The 20854-nt window shown below is 35.9% G+C and overlaps 3 protein-coding genes across 3 annotated transcripts in view; 1 reads left to right on the top strand and 2 right to left on the bottom strand.

Annotated features, from left to right (window-relative positions):
• Positions 1-844, bottom strand: part of LOC134822444 (serine/threonine-protein kinase SIK3-like) — a 53420-nt gene extending 52576 nt beyond the window's left edge. The window contains exon 1 of the mRNA XM_063833534.1: positions 815-844. The gene's annotated coding sequence lies outside the window, so the exon portion shown is untranslated. The remainder of the gene's footprint in view (positions 1-814) is intronic.
• A 7671-nt stretch (positions 845-8515) lies between these two features.
• On the top strand, positions 8516-15833 carry LOC134821906 (uncharacterized). Its single transcript, XM_063832730.1, has 7 exons — positions 8516-8659; positions 8854-8999; positions 9169-9268; positions 9553-9635; positions 11383-11538; positions 12987-13103; positions 15236-15833. The coding sequence occupies exons 1-7, from the start codon at positions 8575-8577 to the stop codon at positions 15341-15343; spliced, it is 795 nt and encodes a 264-aa protein (XP_063688800.1). The 5' UTR covers positions 8516-8574; the 3' UTR covers positions 15344-15833.
• Positions 15834-16581: 748 nt separating this feature from the next.
• On the bottom strand, positions 16582-20476 carry LOC134821629 (leucine-rich repeat-containing protein 58-like). The gene is made up of 6 exons (XM_063832330.1): positions 20466-20476; positions 19987-20088; positions 19609-19710; positions 19015-19106; positions 18628-18791; positions 16582-17131 (listed from the first exon to the last, which is right to left on the bottom strand). The coding sequence occupies exons 1-6, from the start codon at positions 20474-20476 to the stop codon at positions 17045-17047; spliced, it is 558 nt and encodes a 185-aa protein (XP_063688400.1). The 3' UTR covers positions 16582-17044.
• Between the last annotated feature and the right edge of the window lie 378 nt (positions 20477-20854).

Below are 20854 nucleotides of genomic sequence, written 5' to 3' on the forward strand. Positions count from 1 at the left end.
ATATTCATTGGCCCCGGTGTTATAGGATCGTAGACAGGGGCAGGGACCAAGTTTGGATATTTGTCTCTGGGCTTAGGGGTGTTGATCCGTGATTCACCAGTAGCAGTAGATACAGGGAGATCAGACACATCATCCTCGTCTGCCATAACCTCGTTAACAACAATCTCACTGATAACAATCTCGTTTCCAACAACCTCCTGTGGAACAACCTTGTCCACGACATCGTTGTCAACAAACAAACTGTCCGATACAACATCTTCCACAACAATGTCATCTACATCAAACGCTTCTACTTGATTGATAACAACGTGTGACTGAGGGGTAATGGTTATGATCTCACATTCAATCTCCTCTGATAAGTTCGGCAGCAAATTTTCACACTTAAAACTCTGTTCTTGTATTTGAGTTTGATCTGATATGAGACTATCATTGTACTGAGCAATGAGATCACTAGTTCTGATAATTTCATTCAATAAAGACAACTTTTTTTCTAAAAAGTCAATCTTGATGTCTTTTGACAGACAATTGTTACAGTTCTCTGATTTTTCAGACTGGAATGAAAAGTTCAAATGTTCTAAAGGGCGCTCACAAAAGTGGAGACTAATGTCTGAGCTCTGATTATTTGACATAGTTATATTATCAAGAGTTCAATGTTCAGAAGCACAATAAACACTGTAAACACAATACCTTCAGTCCAGATAGTAGTTTTGATGAGAATAGTTTTGATGAGAAGGAGGAGGATGAGTAATCTTCAAGTACACTCACAGCAGTCCTTTGCACGTCAACACTTACGCTCGTCTATCATATCTCATACCTCAATAAATGTAATAGATTTGTAGTGTTGTAATTAGTTTTAAAATCAAGTACCTCTGGGCTGCCGATACAGTCTGGCCAGATTAGCTCATCAGTCTTATGAGTCTCAGAAATTTGTTTTTGTTGGTTACAATTCTGTCCGTCCAATTTCCTATCTGCTTGTCCTTTTCTTTTTTCTTTATCAGTTCTGACGGAATTGTAATGAACAAAATCCTTATAATTATTTATGATATGTTTGATTTCTTGTTAATGTTTGTCATTCAAATTTGGTAGACGGCCCCAACGTTAATGTGGCTCTTGCTATGTGTTGGTTCAGCCGAATTAATTATTATATAATCAAGTTTATTTTTCTCGTTAGTTGTCATCCGGCCAAACATTAAGCAACTTATATTGCAGTACCATTTATCATTTAGTAATCAAAATATGTCATTGTAATTTTGCATGGCTGAAATGTAACGCTTGATTCATATATATAATGATTAATTGAATTTTCAAATAAAAATGCCAAAAAACATTAACTCTAATTTGAGACCTATCTGACATTCCGACAAGTTTGATTTTTAATTTATATTTGCCACCTACTTTAAATAAAACGCTTCTTTTTTAGTAGTTGTCCATATTTTATATATAATTTCAATTTTCTTTTTAATTTAAAATGTTTTCAAGTAAAATTGAAAATGTAATTTCCACAATTAGCTCATTTGATAATTTCAAATAATAATTTTAATTATTATACATATTAACTAATTCATAATTCAAGCTCGCTGAACCAATGAAACAAGAAATTTTTCAATGAAACAAGAAATTTAATTTTTAGCACATTTTACAGAGTAAAGAGATGTAAAACAATTTATAAAAATATAATGCTCATTTGGTGTATGACTTTTTGTCCTTGACTGTTAGTTTGATTTTGAAGGGACAGGCAACTAACGGGGCAGGGAATGTGCTTGCCTGAAAGCTTTTGCACACACCAAAACGCTAGTTCAGTTGAGTTTTTAGAGACAGGGCTCATATGAGGATCAGAAGAAAATTGTTAGCAGACGTTAGGGGTTCTGTTTGTGTTTGTTACTATGGGTTACAGTCTTGTAGTGACAGAAAGTCTACACTATATATATGCCTAAGTTTAAATTGTGTAGTTTGAGGATATAAGATGCAACTTTAAGATGGATATTGGAGAGCTGTTGAAAAATTATGTTCGTTGTATCAATGGTTATAATAAGCTAATATAAATATCTTAAACTATACAGTGCTAATTAAAAATTTCTTTATACTGCATTATCAAATTAAATGTTAAAAATTCAAAAATATACATTCATTTTATTTTATTAAAGACTTTCTCACACATACTTTTCTCACAGAACAAGACTTGGAAAACACTAGACTAGGGGAATTTCGCTGACATGTGTGTGACCAGCAAGTAGTGATCTTTCGAAGACAATATTGTTGCAGTCAAAATCTTTGATTGTCCAATCAAGCGGGGCGTGGCTGTGTTGATTATTTAATAGTGCACGTTTAAGCTTTCCCCGCAAACACATCACACTCATGGTAAAGTCATCCATTCTAATTTTTGGAGTAATCATGTTAAAAATTTTGGTTGATCTTGTATTATGGTTATCAGGTGGGTCAGCCTGACAAATAAGTAGGGTCGGCTTCCTTGTCGAGCATGTGTAGCCTTCATGTAAGGATATTGGAGCACGAAATTTCATTATCTTGTAGAGCTCGAGGTAACAGTGGTATGTATAGAGATTTTGGATAGCTAGGATATTATTATGTTTGAATAGCGGTTTAGTATGTTCTTTTATGAAAAACTTGTTGTTAAGTCTTTGGTGCCCTATTGGTCTGGTACGTGCACAGGTCTTAAACTTATCAAGGTAAGCCTCCCTATCACCGAACATAACCCTAAGACAGTACTTCTGGGCGGTAAACAGAGAGCTTATACGATGCTTCGCTGCCCCACCCCAGACAGATATACAGTAAGAGAGATGGGATTCAAACAAAGTATAGTATAGTTGTTGATGTAGAAATTCTGGAAGGGAGCAGCGAAGTCGACATAAGGTGGAAGTGGAATGATTTAGATTTCGCTTAAGGGCTTTAATGTGTTCTTCCCATGAAAGGTTTTCATCAATTATAACTCCAAGGAATTTAGTGGATGAAACTTTTTTTATCGGAAAGTTGTCTATAGTAAGTCCTACTTCATCATCTGATAGAGTCTCTGACTTAGAACCTTTCATGGGAGGCTTGAAGTGTATGTAGCAGCACTTGGACATATTTATATGTAACTTATTTGCTCGCATGTAAGACTGCAATGATGAAAGAAGCTTATTTCCACGTTCATAGGCCTCACGTTTTGTTTTTCCTACAACAAATATATTGGTATCATCAGCAAATGTAACAAATGATCCTAGTTTAGAACTGTTTGAGATGTCGTTCATGTAGAGGAGAAATAGGAGAGGTCCAAGTATTGAACCCTGCGGGACACCAAATTGAATAGATAGGGTGTCTGATTTTTCTCCCACAACTTCGGTGTATTGTAGTCTATTTGTTAAGTAGCTTTTTATAAGGTTATTTGCTACTCCTCTAATTCCACAGCCCTCTAATTTTATAAGTAGTGTTGAATGGTCGATAGTGTCAAAAGCTTTGCTTAAGTCAATGAATATTCCTAGAACATGATTCTTGAGTTTAAGAGATTTTGTAATTAAATCTACAGAGTAATTGACTGCATGAGATGTAGAATGGGATTGCCTAAATCCAAACTGTGTCTCCGATATGGCTCCTTGAGAGCTAACAAATCCGTATATTCTTGAGTAAATGAGCTTTTCGAAGATTTTACCGAAGACAGACAGTGTGGATATAGGACGGTAGTTCTCAATTTCTTCAGGGTTACCTTTCTTATATACAGGTGTTATCTTACCAGTTTTCAGGACATCTGGAAATATACCTTCGGCCATAAGGATATTGATGTAATTTGATAAGACCGGTGCAATTATATGAGATGACTTTTTTATTACACTTATTGGAATGTCACTAGCTTTGCCGTTTTCAAACTGATTTATAATTTTCAATATTTCGGTCGGGGAGCAATCTTCTAGCAATTTTAATTTTAATTATTAGATTATGCGGATGCACATTTTAATTTTGGTCATAGATTGTTTGGAAAATATAAATAAATGATAAATATATTACAACAAACCAAAATAACTGAAATGTTACTAAACGAAATTCCGGATCAATATAATAAGCGCGAGCGCCGCGCGCAAAACTATATTGTGTACCATACTGGTTTAGCCTGCTAATATAATACTATACAGTTCACGTTGTATTGCAATTGCATACCTTTTACGAAATTTTAGAAGGGGGCCGCCACGAAATAAATTGTTGTTAATACCAATTAAGTTAATAAGTTATATTGCATTGTATGTTGATTCACAATGCCATGAATCCTTCGCAGCTCGGTGAGGCACAGTGGTGCATTTCGCCGATCTACCGCGAAGGTGGTTGCGTGAAGAATTATTTGATACGCAGCGCGACCCAGTAGTGCATCGCGCTACAACATTGTATGTTATAAATTATAAAACAACAGCTTACTTTTATTTATTAAACTCAATCATTAATGAATTAAATTTATAGTTTGTAAATTATTTTTATAATCATATTGGCATGGCATGTTTTAATATTCAAAATTAGTCCAAATACCAAATTAAATTATTTATAATTCATCACTCTGGCAAATCACTGACCGGTAATTATTGTAATTATTGTAATTATTGTAATTATTGTAATTATTGTAATTATTGTAATTATTGTAATTATTGTAATTATTGTAATTATTGTAATTATTGTAATTATTGTAATTATTGTAATTATTGTAATTATTGTAATTATTGTAATTATTGTAATTATTGTAATTATTGTAATTATTGTAATTATTGTAATTATTGTAATTATTGTAATTATTGTAATTATTGTAATTATTGTAATTATTGTAATTATTGTAATTATTGTAATTATTGTAATTATTGTAATTATTGTAATTATTGTAATTATTGTAATTATTGTAATTATTGTAATTATTGTAATTATTGTAATTATTGTAATTATTGTAATTATTGTAATTATTGTAATTATTGTAATTATTGTAATTATTGTAATTATTGTAATTATTGTAATTATTGTATTGTTAAATAATTATATTTTACGGAGCTGCTTAATTTACTAGTTGATAAATTGCTTTGACCATTGTTACTGGTCTGGACCGGCGCGCGCTACTTCGATCGAAGAGAGAAGAAAGCGCGAGCGGCGTGCGCTACTTCGAAGAAATTTAGGCGAGTAACATTCGTCAATACTTTACTCTAACCAGAGACCTCGAGCACTTGCAGTAGCGCTGAGCGCATGCCCGCTTTGGCTATGTGAAGTCGATACTCATAAATATTTGTTCCAAATACAAAATATTGACGAGACCATCAACAAAACTATTGACGAGTTCAATTCGGCGCGCGTCTAGGTAGATTATATGTTATGAACGTAAAATGATAACTCTGGAAATGTATCAGTAAAATCGAGCGCTACGCCCTACTGCAGAATTTCTTTTTCATACTTTATTATTTGCTCTAACCAGAGCCCTCTCGCTTGTGCAGTAGCTATGCAGTACGCGTAGACACATGGCTATGTGAACTTTATTATGGTTACTACTCTTTATGATTGTCGGGTCGTGTCCAAAATATTTGTGTCTGTTTAGTGAGTGTTTTGGTCTTACTTTTGTCAAAGTAACTTGTTAATGTTACGACTATAGGTTTAGAACGTTTGACTATATAATAATAACTTGCTACTTTTGACACAATTGAGTAATAGTCCAGATTCTGTTTATGCTACCTCTTATTGTACATTACATTCATCTCCAGCAGACTCTAGCCATTATTGAGTTTAGTTAGCTTACTCGTTTCTAGTTAGAAGCACAGAGTTAAAGCAGCATAGAGAAGTCACACTTGTATAGATAACAAGTAGATCAAGTCACATTTTTGTACTTGTTTCTGACAGCAGACTTCATCTAATTTTTTCCATTAGTTGCACCGTTTGTTTGACTTCAGCTATTTAATGTCCACTGTATCCTTAGTATTACACTTCTTCAGATCTGGATTGTGTAGCTTAAATAAATTGTAAAATTACTCGTTAACTTTGTTTGCCCTGTTTGACGACGTCAATCATTCGCAGCTCGGCTTGGTCCAGTGGTGCATCTCGCTGATCTAATGAAGTGGTTGCAAGATGCATTACTGGATGCGAGGCGTTGCCCAGCAGTGCATCGCGCAACAATTGTTACCTCCAAAACACTATACCACCATAATAAAGCCTATAAAGTTAAATTATCAACAGTTCTGTTGAAATCAATTTAGCTGACTTAATGTTAGTGGGAAAGGTTTTTTTTTTAAAGTTGGAAATTATTTGTATCATTTGACTTAAGAATAAGAAGATGTGTTTCACACTTTTTTTGCCCTCGGCTTCAAGACAAAGGGGAGCTACTTACTAAACCCTCAATCATGGTTTCCAGATGACTTGGATTAGTCAACCAAGGAGAATTTACAGGATTTGAACCACTTTAGGACCTACGTCTCATTACAGTATAGTTTTTTGTGTTGTTTTGTGCATCTAGTGTGAGGTGTGAATCTATCCCAGAATGAAAATGCTTTCACGTTTAAATTCACTATTATTTATAATAAACAAGGTTTTACAACGCAGCAATAGCAGCAAATCTGGGGAAACTTTGAAATACACCACTTTGAAGCATTTGACTACCCCTTAAAAATCACAAATCATGAATTCTAGTTATCTGAATATTTACATAGGTCCAAAAATGTCATAGCTTCATGATAGTGCAACGAAATAAATCCCAGAACATTTTGGTGCTGAGTTAGGTGGTTAAGTAGTCGAAATATGACTGATTTGTTAGTGGACATTTTTTTGTACTTCTAACACTCAAACCCTTACTACACTGAAGATATGAGTGTTACAGTTAAAATTGATGGTCATTATTGAACAAAAACGGTTCATTGACACATAGTTGAAGAAAGAAATTAAAAAGGTTAATGGTCTGTGGAGTGGTTTATATGTGTTTATGTTACAGTGTACGCGTGCGCACGCGCGCGCGTACTTAACCATCTGTAGGCCAACATATTTAGTTTATGCTTAATTTATTTATATATTATGTCACCACTAGAGTGCCCAATACTTTTAGTGAAGGTCTAATGTAAAACGGTTAACCACCAACTGTGGTATATCAAATAAACCCCAAAAGTGTACGCGTGCGCGCGCGCGCGTACTTAACCACCTGGAATTGCACAGCATTGAGTTATCACCATAATTCCAAAAGCAGAAGACACCATCCAGGTGCCCAAAACTTTTGGCTATGGTCCCAATACCACAAAACCTTACATGTGGCCATAATGTGGTTAAAACATGTTGATTTTGGACCTTCGGTCAACAGAAGCCATCACAAATTAACCATTGTTCAGCAACATCTGACCTTTTGGTGTCTTATTTTGTTTTGATATTTGATTATGAGAGATAGCTGAAGGATAATAAGTGATATTAAAGATAATGCAACAAAATGTGTGGCCGTATGGCGGTTAAAACGACCAAAAACACTGATTTTGGTCAATTTTAGACCTTTATTAACCATGATGGACGCAACACAGGACTCAGCAATGTTTCTGGTCATATAAATGAGCAGGAAGTTATATCTAGATAATGTAGCATGGCCAGCTATAGCTTTACAAAGCTAATATGTGCTCTAAAAATGGTTAATTAGTGCAAATATAGGGTATTTTCGAGACATTTTAACCACCTTAGCTGCACATTGATCGGAATGCATGAACTTGGGGTCAATTATGCATTTGCAAACAAATATACACTCATTTGGATAGCAAACCATTATCTGAAGTTCATATTGTGGTTAATTTTCACTTTAATAGATGCCTTGTTCAACAGCCTAGCAAGTAATATAGCCCTTTTAACCACTTTTATGACAACATTTCTTGATAAATTTTATCAAGACCCTTCAAATGTCCTTTGTTGACCATAAAATGTTGACTAAAATCATTAATAATGTTTTGATTGGTGGTTAACAATAAATTTTGACATTTTAACCATCTTTTTAGCACTTTTCACGAATATTAACCACCTCAAATCAACCATACTATTAAATTGCACATTTGTGATAAAAATTTATCATCCATGCACAAATGAACAACCAACACTATACATCTATAATCAGAGCAATATTTATAGCTCACCGTTCATCTTCAATTTAACCACCATTAGGACCACAAAATGCCCCCAATGAGGTTTGAAAACTTTTGTGATAGTTGCACCATGATATGATCTCAATATAATGACTACTCAGTTCATAATATCATATCTCAAAATGGTGGTTAACCCTAAAACTGGTATTTTAACCACCATAGTGGCCACATAGATGACCCATTAACCACAATTATTCAACATGACCGTACTGCAGTGTTTTGTGCACCAGAAAAACATCACTCCAACATTGAGATTAACCACAATGAGCTGCAACATAATGTTGAAGTCAACATACTCAAATTGTGTGAAAAAAAGTCAATGTCCACCAAGTTTCCCCAGATTTGCTGCTATTGCTGCTCGTAGTACTTTTAAGTTTATACACTGTTTGTTCGTTTTTACTCATTTTCAAATTTAAAAATCTAATAATGACATTGCCAGCGTCAATGAAATGTGACTTGGTTGTCTCAAATGTGTTCCGTGTATCCTAATTCCGGAAAAGCTAACATCTACAGAAAGCTTGTTGCAGCAAAAATCCCCAGAACATCAATTAAGAGTGAGTAGCACTACAAGATGGTTTAATTTTAGATTGGTTTAAAATCGTAGTTTGGAATTAATTAATCGCCTGACAGGAAAATGGATGCTAATACATTCAGAAGTATTAGTTCAGCAAACAAGGAAAACAGTTGATTATTCATGCTTATTGGCCTTTGCTGAATTTTACTCTTCCCCTCATGATGTAATTTTCAGGATCGCCTTCAACATATAATTGTAATATCCCCGCTCCGCGTCTAGCATGGTGTTCCTCAAATAACACCAACACTACAGTCAGATCCAACAACCAACACACTTCTCACAATCATAATAATACTGTCAGAGGGGAGCCTATCAAAGAGGTTTGATTATTACAGATTGTGAACTTAATTTATACTAATAGCTACTCAGCCATGACATGGAGAAAATATTTAAATTTTTAATGGCTATTTTTGTTTACAATTACATTCAAATTTGCATACACGTATGATATATTATGTAAAATGTTGTTATAACCTGCCATCTTTTTAGGGGCGTAATCTCCAGGTGCATGTGCATCGTAATAACAATAATTCTAACATTGGACTTGAAATAAAGACAAAGAGTTACGACCAGACCAAGATATGCCCTGGTGAGTTCAGTTGCCAGTTAGTAGTTCTGTAAAATTATCCGATTATATAGCCTTATGATTATGGTGATATCAGATAAAATTTGCACCAGAGATCACTGATAATAAAATACCTATTTCTCATTTAAGATGTAACTTGTTAATTTCCCAAGTTGTTACCAAGATAGGGTAACTCAATTGAAATGGAAAATACGATTTTTTGCAGAACTTTCAAATGCTGTGGTATCTCGCTAAGCAAGTCCTCATATTTCTTCAATTGGTGTTATACTTATGAAATACATTATCAGGTTTAAAGATAGTGGCTCCAGAGTGCAGAAAACCAGAAACCAGTTGGAAAAGATCGCCCCAATCTGAATATTCTAATGCTGAGGTAACATTTCATCCCTAAATTATTATTACAATAATTAATTAATTAATATAACCAAATCAATTAATATAACATAACACTTCCTTAACTTTTGAATTTAGATCTAATGAATTTTATCAGTCACTTATTTAAATCATGTCATGGTCACACAATTATAGAATATCCGTCAGAGCCCTAAATAAATATGTTTCAATTTAATGTCAGTACAACAATTGGTGTCAATTATCTGCTTGCCCCACCTACGCAGCCCTCTTCCAATAACCAATCAGGGAGCAACATATAATTTTACTGATGAGGCAATCGATTTGAAATTAAGATGGGACTTGCTGGCGACCTTAATTTGAGTGTTGACTGAATAATAATGACACACCGTCATCAATGCGTCAAGCAAACAGTCGATTGTCGTGCATCTTGAAGATTAACAGGTCGGCAGGACTCAGAAAGTCGCTTGTTGCTTGACATAAATTAGAGTTCTTCCATTTCATCTGCAGCAGCATAGCACAATGGTTTAGATGTTGTCTAACCAAACTTTAACCGCATTTTGACCAAATATCACCACAATTGAACAACGTTAATGCCATTTGTAAAGCCGAATAGAAGCAACATGAGATGTTACTTAAGAGTATAGAAAATCTGATGTTTTTAACGGAAAAAGTAAAGATATGAAAATGAGTTGTTTTGTTCTGTGGGCACTCAAAACACCAATTAAATGTTAAATTAATGTTAAATTAAATATTAAATTAAATGTTAAACGGTATTAAATGGTCATTTCATTGTATTTAACACTTGCTGTATTTAACACTTGCAATGTGGGCTGGAATTCAATATTTTGATACTGAATGGTTTATTTATTGGCACATAACAATGTCCATTATTCTTGGGACTGAATAGCTTTTTAAAAATTTAGCTGTGGAATAACTCGAGTTACCGATTCTCTAAGTCTGAAAAGGAAAACATTTTTAATGTTTTGTCTTAAAGTGACAACCGCCGGTGTGACATGTCTATCACGCACTTTGCAAGTTAAACTCTTCTTTTTGTAAAATTTAAAGAACTTGTCATGCATTTATAAAACAACACGCTGGCTTTGATAGACAATGTTATAATTTAGATTTTAAAACTGCATATTGACTTTGAAATACCCCCTGGGGTGCTGGGGTACTTAAGTGAAGTTATCGAATATTGCACTCGATAACCAACTCTTTACCACAATAGCCAACTTTGCCACCTGCACCAGCGACTAATATGATGAATTAGACCAAGCTGGAGTTACTCGTTTTGTTCACTCTCTAATATCTCCGTACCCTCTTTTTGCCACTTCTCAGAGATTAAAAAAGTAAATTAATTTTGTTGGCCACCCTTGCTGAGCCTGAAGCAAAATATCCCCTGAAAAAATGGGGGACATTTTAACAGCGTTCCTGAGTTTCTTTAAGTCAAATAATAAGCTTTCGTATGGTTTACAGTATTTAACAATATGTAAAACTAACGTGCGATTAAGCGGCAAGCAAACATACCCAACATTCACCTTGACGCCTACAACCAGTGAGCCATCTTCACGTTCTATTGGCTTAAATGGGGAGGTGAGACATATATGTTCATTGTTCAGACGCAACAACTTCCAGCAGCGACCAATAAAATCAACGAATATATATGTGTCAAAACAAATTCACTATTGGCGACGCTACTTATCACAAAATAAAATGTCCTTATAAACCTGTTGGTTTTACTTTAAATCGTTCAAATTCCTGAGCAGGTGTACGATGATGATATGATCAGCGTCTGGTCCTCCTTCGACCTCAAATCTTACGATCTGGATTGCAGAGGAAACAACACACGTGCAAAGAGTGCACCCCCGCGCAGACTCTCGTATCACTGCGGTAACGCAACTCTGCTCTACTCAGAATCCAGGGTAAATCTTACAATGAATTTTGTTTTTATGTAGTGCCCATACAATTTCTAGATTATTTGGCAACGCATAGGTCGTTACGCCGCTGATGGACTTCAATAATAAACTTTATGTTTTGTGATATTATCTGCCGTTTTTGAGTATATTTAAAAGCTCTTCTTTCACGAGATATCGTAACATAGCAACCACTCATCACTTCTAGTAAGCTGAATTCAAAGACCCAAGCTGTCTTGCTATGATTTGATTTTGTGACCTCTCTTTTAATGCTCATTGCTTGCAACAACCACTCTTTTTTTTGAAGCAAAAGTAATTAAAGTTGGATTGTAATATCTTACAACGATAACACGAAACTTAGAATATGTATAACGTAATGATGGTGAGCGACAGTACTTTGCCATGAAACTTGAGGAATGTTATGCAGGAGTGAGGAGGCCCTGTCCAGGCACAGCGTCACGGTCTCAATTCAAGTCACGTGACAATAAAATACACTAGCCATGTAAAGGAGGAGTAGAACTAAACTAAACTTTGTCATGCTTGTTGTTTTATGATATAATTTGAACGCTCAGCCCGCTTTAGTAGGAGAGTTTAGGAGCACAATGATGTCATTTTTTCAAACTCTTTACTTTTGTTTCATTACTTTATAAATACAAATCGGAGAAATAAGTCCTGCAACTATTGAAAATAATATCCGTAAAATATGTTTTTAGATGTGGTAATTCTAGTTCTGCTACAATTATTAGTCTACCTTATATTATTTCTTATGCGGACAATTTAAGTGTACTCATCAATAGAAAGTCAGAGTTAGTTAAAATTGGCAGAATTTCTATTTTAAAGACCTATTTCAAAAAATTTCTCAATCATCTTTAGTTTGTGCATGCCAAATTTTCGAACAGTCTCTCAAAAGCTGTGGGAGGAGATGTAATTTTAAAAACAAGCCTTAGACCCGGAAAATAACACGTTCTAACGATAATAAAAAACAAAAATAAACGTTTATTTTTGTCTTATTTAACGATTAACAAACAAGTTTGTTAATTGTTAAATGAGACATCTAGCAAGTGCTCGCCACTTGTTCCTTATATTTGTCAACATCTTTAAAATATTCGTTCTGGAATTGATATAATAAATGAGTTTAATAAATCGTTGACGTACAAATAAATTCAAATTATACGTACAGATACGTGCAAATACATACAAATACGTCGACGTACAAACAATAGAAATTTATAACAGAAAAACTTCCCTCCTGTGAACCTGTAAAAGTTAAGAACAGTACAGGTTTAATGAGGACAAAGGTATAGTTAATAATCACAAGACACGTCCAATTATTCCCGCATTCCTTTATAAACTTCATACTTTTAAATTGTCATCATTCAATACACGGTGATGTCTATTGTCTATATGATGAACATTCTCATGCGAAACCAATAAATAACACTATGATATTTTCACAGGGTAGTTCTCAGTGCTCAAAAAGAGACAGAAGTCACGATAAATTGAAACAAGTCCTAGCAGAAACAACTCCAAAACTCGTCAAAAGTGTCCACCTGGATTATGATCTATACTTACAGGTAATGGGTATAAAATGTGTTTCATAATTTGGCGTTTTATAAATTTGATAAAATTGAGGGAGACGCTCAATGGAGCTTCGAGTGAGCGAGTGTTCCTCCTCCTCCTCCTCCTCCTCCAGATCCTGACACACAAACAGTCCCTGAACTGGGGTCTGACCAGTTTTCCCTAACTCACGGTAAGGTCCACCCAGGGTGTCAGAATGCAGGGGATCTATCATCTATGCTGGCGTCCTGTTTAGGGGCCAACATGGGACGTAGTACTGTAGAAAACTCGTTGATGTAAAGTTCACGATTTTGTTGAGGTTGTTCTTGGTAGCGTCCCCAAGTTTCCGTATTTCGTTAGCAAAATCCCCTTTTGAACCTATTTTCACGAGGCCTGCAGTCACCGATCCATTAAGGTGGTTACTTGGTAAAGTTTTATCTGAGTTAAGTAAGTGCTCTTATCCTGTGTGATATACCCCTCGGTGGCCGATACAGACCCTACTAGGACGAACAACGCAAATAAAGCAAAACCAGACATTAATACGGTTACTAATACACTTTAACAAACTTTTAGAAACGAAACATAGCAATGCTGAGCTAAATGGCAAATGAAGGCTGCACTGGCCACTATACTTCATCTGTGTTGCTGTGGGAACTAAACTTTGGCCTGCTCCTTTATAAATATTGACAACGTTTAGTAGTCATTTTCGCAAGATTATTTTACCATTTTCAGTATCTGTTTGACGGCTACGATAAGCTATATTATTTGGGGTTAAAAAGAAGAGTTTGTAACTTTCAAGGTTAAAACTTAACAGCTCGTATTAATAAGGCGGTGAATAAATAATTATAATATGAAGCTTGTAAGATAACGATTGTTTCCTCTTAGACAAATGCCTCTTACTGATTGACGATTGTTCGGCAGCCAACTGTTCGTTTGAGTATTCTGCTTTTAAAAGAAGCATAACACGTAAGGCTTTACAGTTTACTTGTGTCGGCTTGAGTCTAGCTGGAGGAAATACTGTTCTGGAAGCCCAAGGGTCTACATTTAATGTAGCGCGTTGATTAGATTTTGAGCTGAATGTCCCGCGATTCAACATGGTTTACGTACATGCCGCGCGCTTCTGCAGCTAGACTGCTAGATCGATCGACTGCGATGCATGCTGGTTGTATTATTTATCATATTCTTCACATTATTCATGAGCAGAACTCTGCTGGACTGATCTAATTGTGTTAAATCACTAACTTTTTGAACTTTAAATGACACCCTCACCCTCCAGACACACCAAACTGACACTCGGCCACAAGCATGCCAAAATCATCAAAAACCTCAACACTACACTCAGCAAAAACAGACAAGATTACAGAACTGCAGTTCACCTCATCACGGGTCACTGCGGCTTAAACAAACACCTTCACACCATTTGCAAATCAAACACCAGTGCTTGTCCTATGTGCGGCGACGGAGAGGAAACTGTCTCACACTTCCTTGGACAGTGTCCAGCTATTGCCCAAATTAGAGGTCAATATTTCCAGGACTACTACCTCTCTGTCAATGACATATTCGACAACCAACACATCACCACAATTGTCAATTTCGCAAACCGCACCAAACGCTTAATTGTGCCGGAAGAGCTGGATCAGACCGGGGTGACTTAAAGTATTATCTCATATGCTGTCTCGTCTCGTTCTACTTTTCCAAACCCAGCTGGCATTTAAGCGTATCATTTTGACTCATATATCATCTTACACCATCCTCCACCAATCACTCTGATTTCACCGGCAACCTTCCCCAAGGTTGCCACACCCCAGAGGTAGGCAGAGCATCTCAATGCTATCCTCTCGTGGGCTATCTTGGCCCAGCCTCTCTTAAAAAAAAAAAAAAAAAAAACCCTCACCTGACTCCGGGAAGGTGTTTTAACCTCCGTCGTTTCAGTTTTGGGCAGGGTTTTCTAATTTGTAATTCCTCAATGAAATTGTTGACTGTGCGAAAGAAGGTTGAAGGAGATAGAAGGGGGTCAAAATTGTGACCCAATTTTGAGTGGCTCCTTCTGAAAACTTAAAAGTTTATCATATAAATTGGTAAAATCGAATAAGTTTTATTTTATTTTACTTATCGAAGTTGATAAGCAATAACACGGTGAACTCCCCAGGCGCTGAAATTGGAAAAGTGTGTTCCAGTGGGAGTTTCCGACAAGAGGATAAGAAAAGACATCGCCACGATTTTCAAGAAACACAACGCTTCAAAATTCCCGAAATGAGACCGATAGATTTTACTCCTGCAAACTAAGAGTTTGACGGCACCATTAAGATTTATATCCCGAGGTCTGGCTGATGAAGTAATCCGCCGACTCGTCTAGTTTTTCGAACTGATGCAACATCGATTACATTGTTTAGGGTCGTTCACGTATTAGGTAATTAATTTAATAATCCTCCTCCCTCTCTGTGTTGAAATTACATTAGCGGTATCATTTAGAAATCCCCCTCGGTGATTACGTAATATGTGAACGACCCCTAAGTGGAAATTTTCATTACTATTCACAGTTTTTTCCCTTTAATTTTTGCGATTTTTCGGACGTTCAAATTCGTGTTTTTGTGCGATTGACACGTCATGACGTCATGTGGAAAATTTTGCAGGAGCACTGACAACTGACTTATATATTTTAGATGAGTAAACTTAAATTAAATTAAGCAAGTATATTGTACAAATATGTATATTATTTTTAAAGTTACGAAAAGTAATTTTTAGAGATCAAAAGGAACTTTATTGTTCTCGGAATTTTCGAGAAAAGAAAAGGGCGGGGTACAATGTACATTAATCGAATCGTAGCACTTGACCAAACATGGTCAATCTTAGTTTATAACTTTATCAGACAGTTTGCTCGTTTCACAACGTTTATTAATTACGTACTTGCTGATCAATCGATGGGCCAGTGAATCTTGATGCTTTAGAATTCGTGGTAGATATTTTCTGAGGGTAATGTTTAGTTGTTCCAGTTTTTCAGAGAGAGCAGCCAAATGTTGTATCACTCAGGATGTTGATTGTTGAAGCGACAGCAAACTTAATTTTGGACTTTGGTCTATAGTGGTATTTGGACCTTGCAGCCAGAGTTTCTCAAATTTCTCAAAGGAAGCATCCCCAAGATTACAAAGTTGATGAATATTATTTTCACTACAAAACAGTGATTCTAATGACTTGGTATAGTGCTGCAGCCAGAACCAGTGTAAAAGAGGATTACCATTTCCGATATGTTTTTACCTTGCATCAAAAAATCCTTAAAATAAACCTGATGGTTCGTTTTTCACGCTAACATAGAGTTCTACAATCTACATTAGAGAGACGGTATCTTCATTTTAACAAATAAAATGCACAAATTTTGTTGGTATTAAAAGAGAATGGATCCCATTGAATTTCTTGTGTTATACTCGACTAGATTTTAAATTAAATAATAATTAATCAGGTCCAATCAAAACGGAGATTCCGATCAATTTATTAAAACTATTTACAACTTACAAAGTCGATCAGGTTATATTTATAAATATAACCGGATATTTATAAAATCAGAAAACTGATCAAATCTCGAATCAAATATGCTAATATAAATCAGGGTTACTCGATCGAGGGCCGTTGATTTCATCATAAACTTTTCGTATACTTCAGGTTAGGGTCAATTAAGTTACAAATAAGCATCGTACTTAAAATTAAGTGAAATTTAAACGACGATCACATCTTTTAAGTTGTTCAGTCATGAGTTATGGCACATTAATCATTAATCAATATAAATTTGAATTTCTAGAAAATCGAATTTTAGATTCATTGGAACTACATGCTCAAGCTTCTTTCAATCCAATCATTAAGCCCTGGATTCTGATTAAAATAGTCCCACAAATTCCGTGTCCCCTCCAACAAAACAACAACATATCGGAAATGATGATGTCACGTGATCACTAGTATCTACTTATCATCCCAGTAGAACACGTCTCATTCTGTCTGAAGGAGTGTGGTTCGCATTGTTCTGCTCCACGATAGGATGAGCCGAACAGATAAACTGAAATTAGGATGATTATTGATCGGTGTTTCAAATCTGGTGAATTAATTAAGTAGATAATCAAGAAAGTAGAAACCACCTCTGAAGTTGATGACCTCGGTAAAATGGTTTAAATTCCTTTAATTGCAATGATTCGTAGGTATTATTATCCAATATCCGTATACGTTTATATCACAATGCAGTTTTCTAAGAATTTAAAGGTTTCGTCGAAAGTCAACGAAGGGCTAGAACTCAGAAAGTCTAGCGTTTCCGCCTACAATTCGTGGAGGCGCAACGGTCTTGGGCCAACTGCTTATAGAATCGTCAGGTAGTTAACGGCAGGTATTAAGAAAAATGTTCCATTTCTTTTGGTGTCAGGAATTGTCAAGCAACTATGCATTATATACAGGGGAGCCAAAAGTCAGTGCACATACGTTGGCCTTAAAAGCTCAGTCAGTGAGTGCCTGATTGAGTCAATTTATTCTGGTATTTTTTTTGAACATTTGAACATTTAAAATATAATTTGAAACATAACAGTAACGTTATTCAAATCTCAAACAGAAACAGTATGGTATGACTTGCTATTACAACTCATTCGAGGAATATAACGAATCAAAGAAGCAAAGAATATTCATGTTCATTTTTTTCGAATGAAGGTTCATTTTCGCATTTATTTGATAGATTGAATATTCGGATCGAGCTAAATTGTATTGGATTGTGTTTGGCCATTCAAATTACACTTGCCGTGAAATTATTAATGAGAGTTCCAGCTTCTCAGATGACCGAGATCTGAAGCATAACGAGTTTATTCATTAGGTGTGATCAGGTGATTGGGTTGATACTACATCCGCATTATGGGCATCGTGCAGAGAGCCTAATACGGTGTCGTAGCAAGCTATCGCATCCTCGAATGAGCAGTGACCTGTGACAGTATACTATCTATCTAATCTGCAAAGTTACAAATCTGAAATATGAAACACAGCGGTGGTATAAGACACCCCCCCCCCCCCCCCCCCTGTAGATTCCATGACTCGTTTAAGTTGGGTTCACGGACCACCACTTGCACTTCCAATCCGACACGACGTGTATGACATGCGATGAAGATAAAATGGCGCGCGCGCTGGGAACGCATAACGCGCACAAACATGTCTGAAAATAATAAGTCGCGCGTTCCAAAACAGTAAATGTGGGTCTATATTTGGAAACAAGCATGCCTGCAGATAGTAGAACTTCCACAAGCAGCTCAACCATATGTCAGGTTACACGAGCATGAAAAAGGGGCATATTTATTCGTGTGATTGTGACCCCATCTTTTGTAACATATTATAACACATGGTGTTGCTGACTGTATTAAAATGATTGCAAAATCACATTAGTAGGAACTTAAAATACCTCATAATTGATAATTCCAAGTAAGCACCCATTTTTCCAGGAAAAATGATCTTCCCTTCTTCTTAGAAAACAGTTTTCAGTGTACGAGTTAAAGTTTCAAGAAAAAGCAAATTATTGTAACTTACATGATGCAATGGAACTCTGTACAATCCACAGAAATCAACAAACTCCACGTCCTGAACTCTAGTATCGAAGTACACGCAGTCACATTGAGGATTTACACAACGTTTGGCGGAGTTGAGGTAGTCCACAAGTGGCTGTGGTAGAGTTTCCGACGAATAGTAAATATCTGAAATGAGAACATTCGGGTTATTATAAGGAAGCGGGCAATGTCAATTGTAGATTTTGGTTCATTGTGAGACATGAATTTCAGTTACCTTATAATTTTTAATTAGATCTTCAAAAAGACAATACTGAAAATAATAACTCTCTTTGACTTTATGTCACAGTTGATTTAAAGTATATTAAATCTAAAGTAAATATTAAGAATTAAATAATGACTGTTGACAAACCATTATTTTTGATTACACGCCCTGCGACTTCCTGTAACGAAGGTGGTCCGACTGGTAGTTTTCTGACGAAGTCTTGTACTAATGGGTTTTGTCTGAAACACAACGGCACGCGTTAGGTGTCACGCGTTAGGTGTCACGCGTTAGATGTCACGCGTTAGATGTCACGCGTTAGATGTCACGCGTTAGGTGTCACGCGTTAGTTGTCACGCGTTAGATGTCACGCGTTAGATGCCACGTGTTAGATGCTAAATATCACATTAACACAGCAAGAACACAGCTAAGGCTACAATATATATGCTAGATAGCTAACCAATGGTAATTGTAAGGAGAATTTAATATGTATTATATCAAACTTGCTCTGGCTTAAAGATTTGCATCACTAAATCCATGTTACAATTTCATATATATTTAAACACAAATTTATCCAACACCGTTCAGTCCTATTTTCTAATATGACTTGTCGATTGTCGTGAAAATTAAATCAAATGACTGTTATAATACACGCGCAAATAGATACACGGGTCTTATCTAACTAACAATTTCGTTGAGTTTAGTTTAATGCAGCGTCATTTTCACCAGCTCACCCGAACATACCTGATGGTGAGAGATTCTAAATGTTTGAGAGTGAGGAAGCCTCGTGGAAGAGAACTGAGGTTATTGTTGTGCAGAGTCAGAGTCCGTAGACTGCGCAGGTGCCTGGAATATGATCTTAATGTTAGAATATCTGGGTACCAGATGTGGGGTAGAATACACTTTTCCTACATTTCCTACGTCTTTTCCTATTTTTTACGTCATCACAGACAAATATAAAGGATCAGCCAGACTATGTAACAATCATGTAACTGTAAAATCACACCACAAATTTAGCTATCAATGTGTTAATTTGATAATTGTGTTTTAATTGGATAACAATTAGACCTGAATAAATGTCGCAATGCGGTTACCATACCTGAAGTTGGTAGGAATGTTAACGAGGCGGTTGTTGTGAAGATACAGCGCTGAGAGGCGTGGAGGAACCCCAACTCTTCAGGCAGACAAACTATTCTGTTCCCTCCCAGGTACAAGTACTCCAAACTGAAACGCAATTGTATTAGGGGTCGTTCACATATTACGTAATAAATTTGTGGCCATTTTTAAACCCCCCCCCTCCCCCTTCGTAATCAGTTTTACACATAGCTATTGTGTCAAAAGTACACTAGCGTAATCATTTGGAAACCCCCCCCCCCCTGGCTGATAACGTAATATGTGAACGACCCCTTACCCTTATTAGTCAATTAATCAATTGGTCGATAACAATTGGTGGTTCATAGGCTGATGCCAGATTTCCATCCACTACTATTTCATTTCTAATATATTCCGTTATATTACATCTTTTTCCGATATTATGTATTAACTCAATCGCACTCTAAATACAGTCTCAGTAGAGTACAACTAAAATCAGGTACAATAACCAGAGAAACATTCCACAAAATAAAAGACCTCAAAACATCAGTCACAGCGTGCAGTGTATGCCACTGTTTACTAAATAGGGACTACCAGTAGAAATTGGATCATGAATTCTTCGCATGCCAACAGCATATTGTTCTGCACTGAATGCAACTGTTTTCGTTAGACAGCGCAATTCCAGAACACGATCTAACGATCTGCTCTGTCATTGGACTGTAACAGGTCACGTGGTGTTAAATTTAACAGGTGGTTAAACTTCGTTGTAGGTCGTAACAAGCAAATAAATAGCAATTCTAGGTGGCGAGGTGTTTGCTGATATTTAAAAGTATTTGTGCATGTGTTCAACGTTTGACTTTTTAGAATGACCGTAGTCTGCCTTTACTAATTGTCAAGA

Source organism: Bolinopsis microptera, chromosome 10, assembly GCF_026151205.1.
Source record: "Bolinopsis microptera isolate Bmic1 chromosome 10, MBARI_Bmic_1.0, whole genome shotgun sequence".
In the NCBI taxonomy this organism is placed as follows: Eukaryota; Metazoa; Ctenophora; class Tentaculata; order Lobata; family Bolinopsidae; genus Bolinopsis; species Bolinopsis microptera.

Bases quoted from the DNA above. Each gene is read 5' to 3' on its own strand.
- LOC134821906 (XM_063832730.1), top strand. From the start codon at position 8,575: ATGTGTTCCGTGTATCCTAATTCCGGAAAAGCTAACATCTACAGAAAG. The intron at 8,660-8,853 runs GTGAGTAGCACT...TGTAATTTTCAG, and splicing joins CCCCAGAACATCAATTAAGA to GATCGCCTTCAACATATAAT. The intron at 11,539-12,986 runs GTAAATCTTACA...ATATTTTCACAG, and splicing joins TGCTCTACTCAGAATCCAGG to GGTAGTTCTCAGTGCTCAAA.
- LOC134821629 (XM_063832330.1), bottom strand. The intron at 19,711-19,986 runs GTTAACATTCCT...ATCATATTCCAG, and splicing joins ATCTTCACAACAACCGCCTC to GCACCTGCGCAGTCTACGGA. The intron at 17,132-18,627 runs GTAAGTTACAAT...TCCTAATTTCAG, and splicing joins ACAGAGTTCCATTGCATCAT to TTTATCTGTTCGGCTCATCC.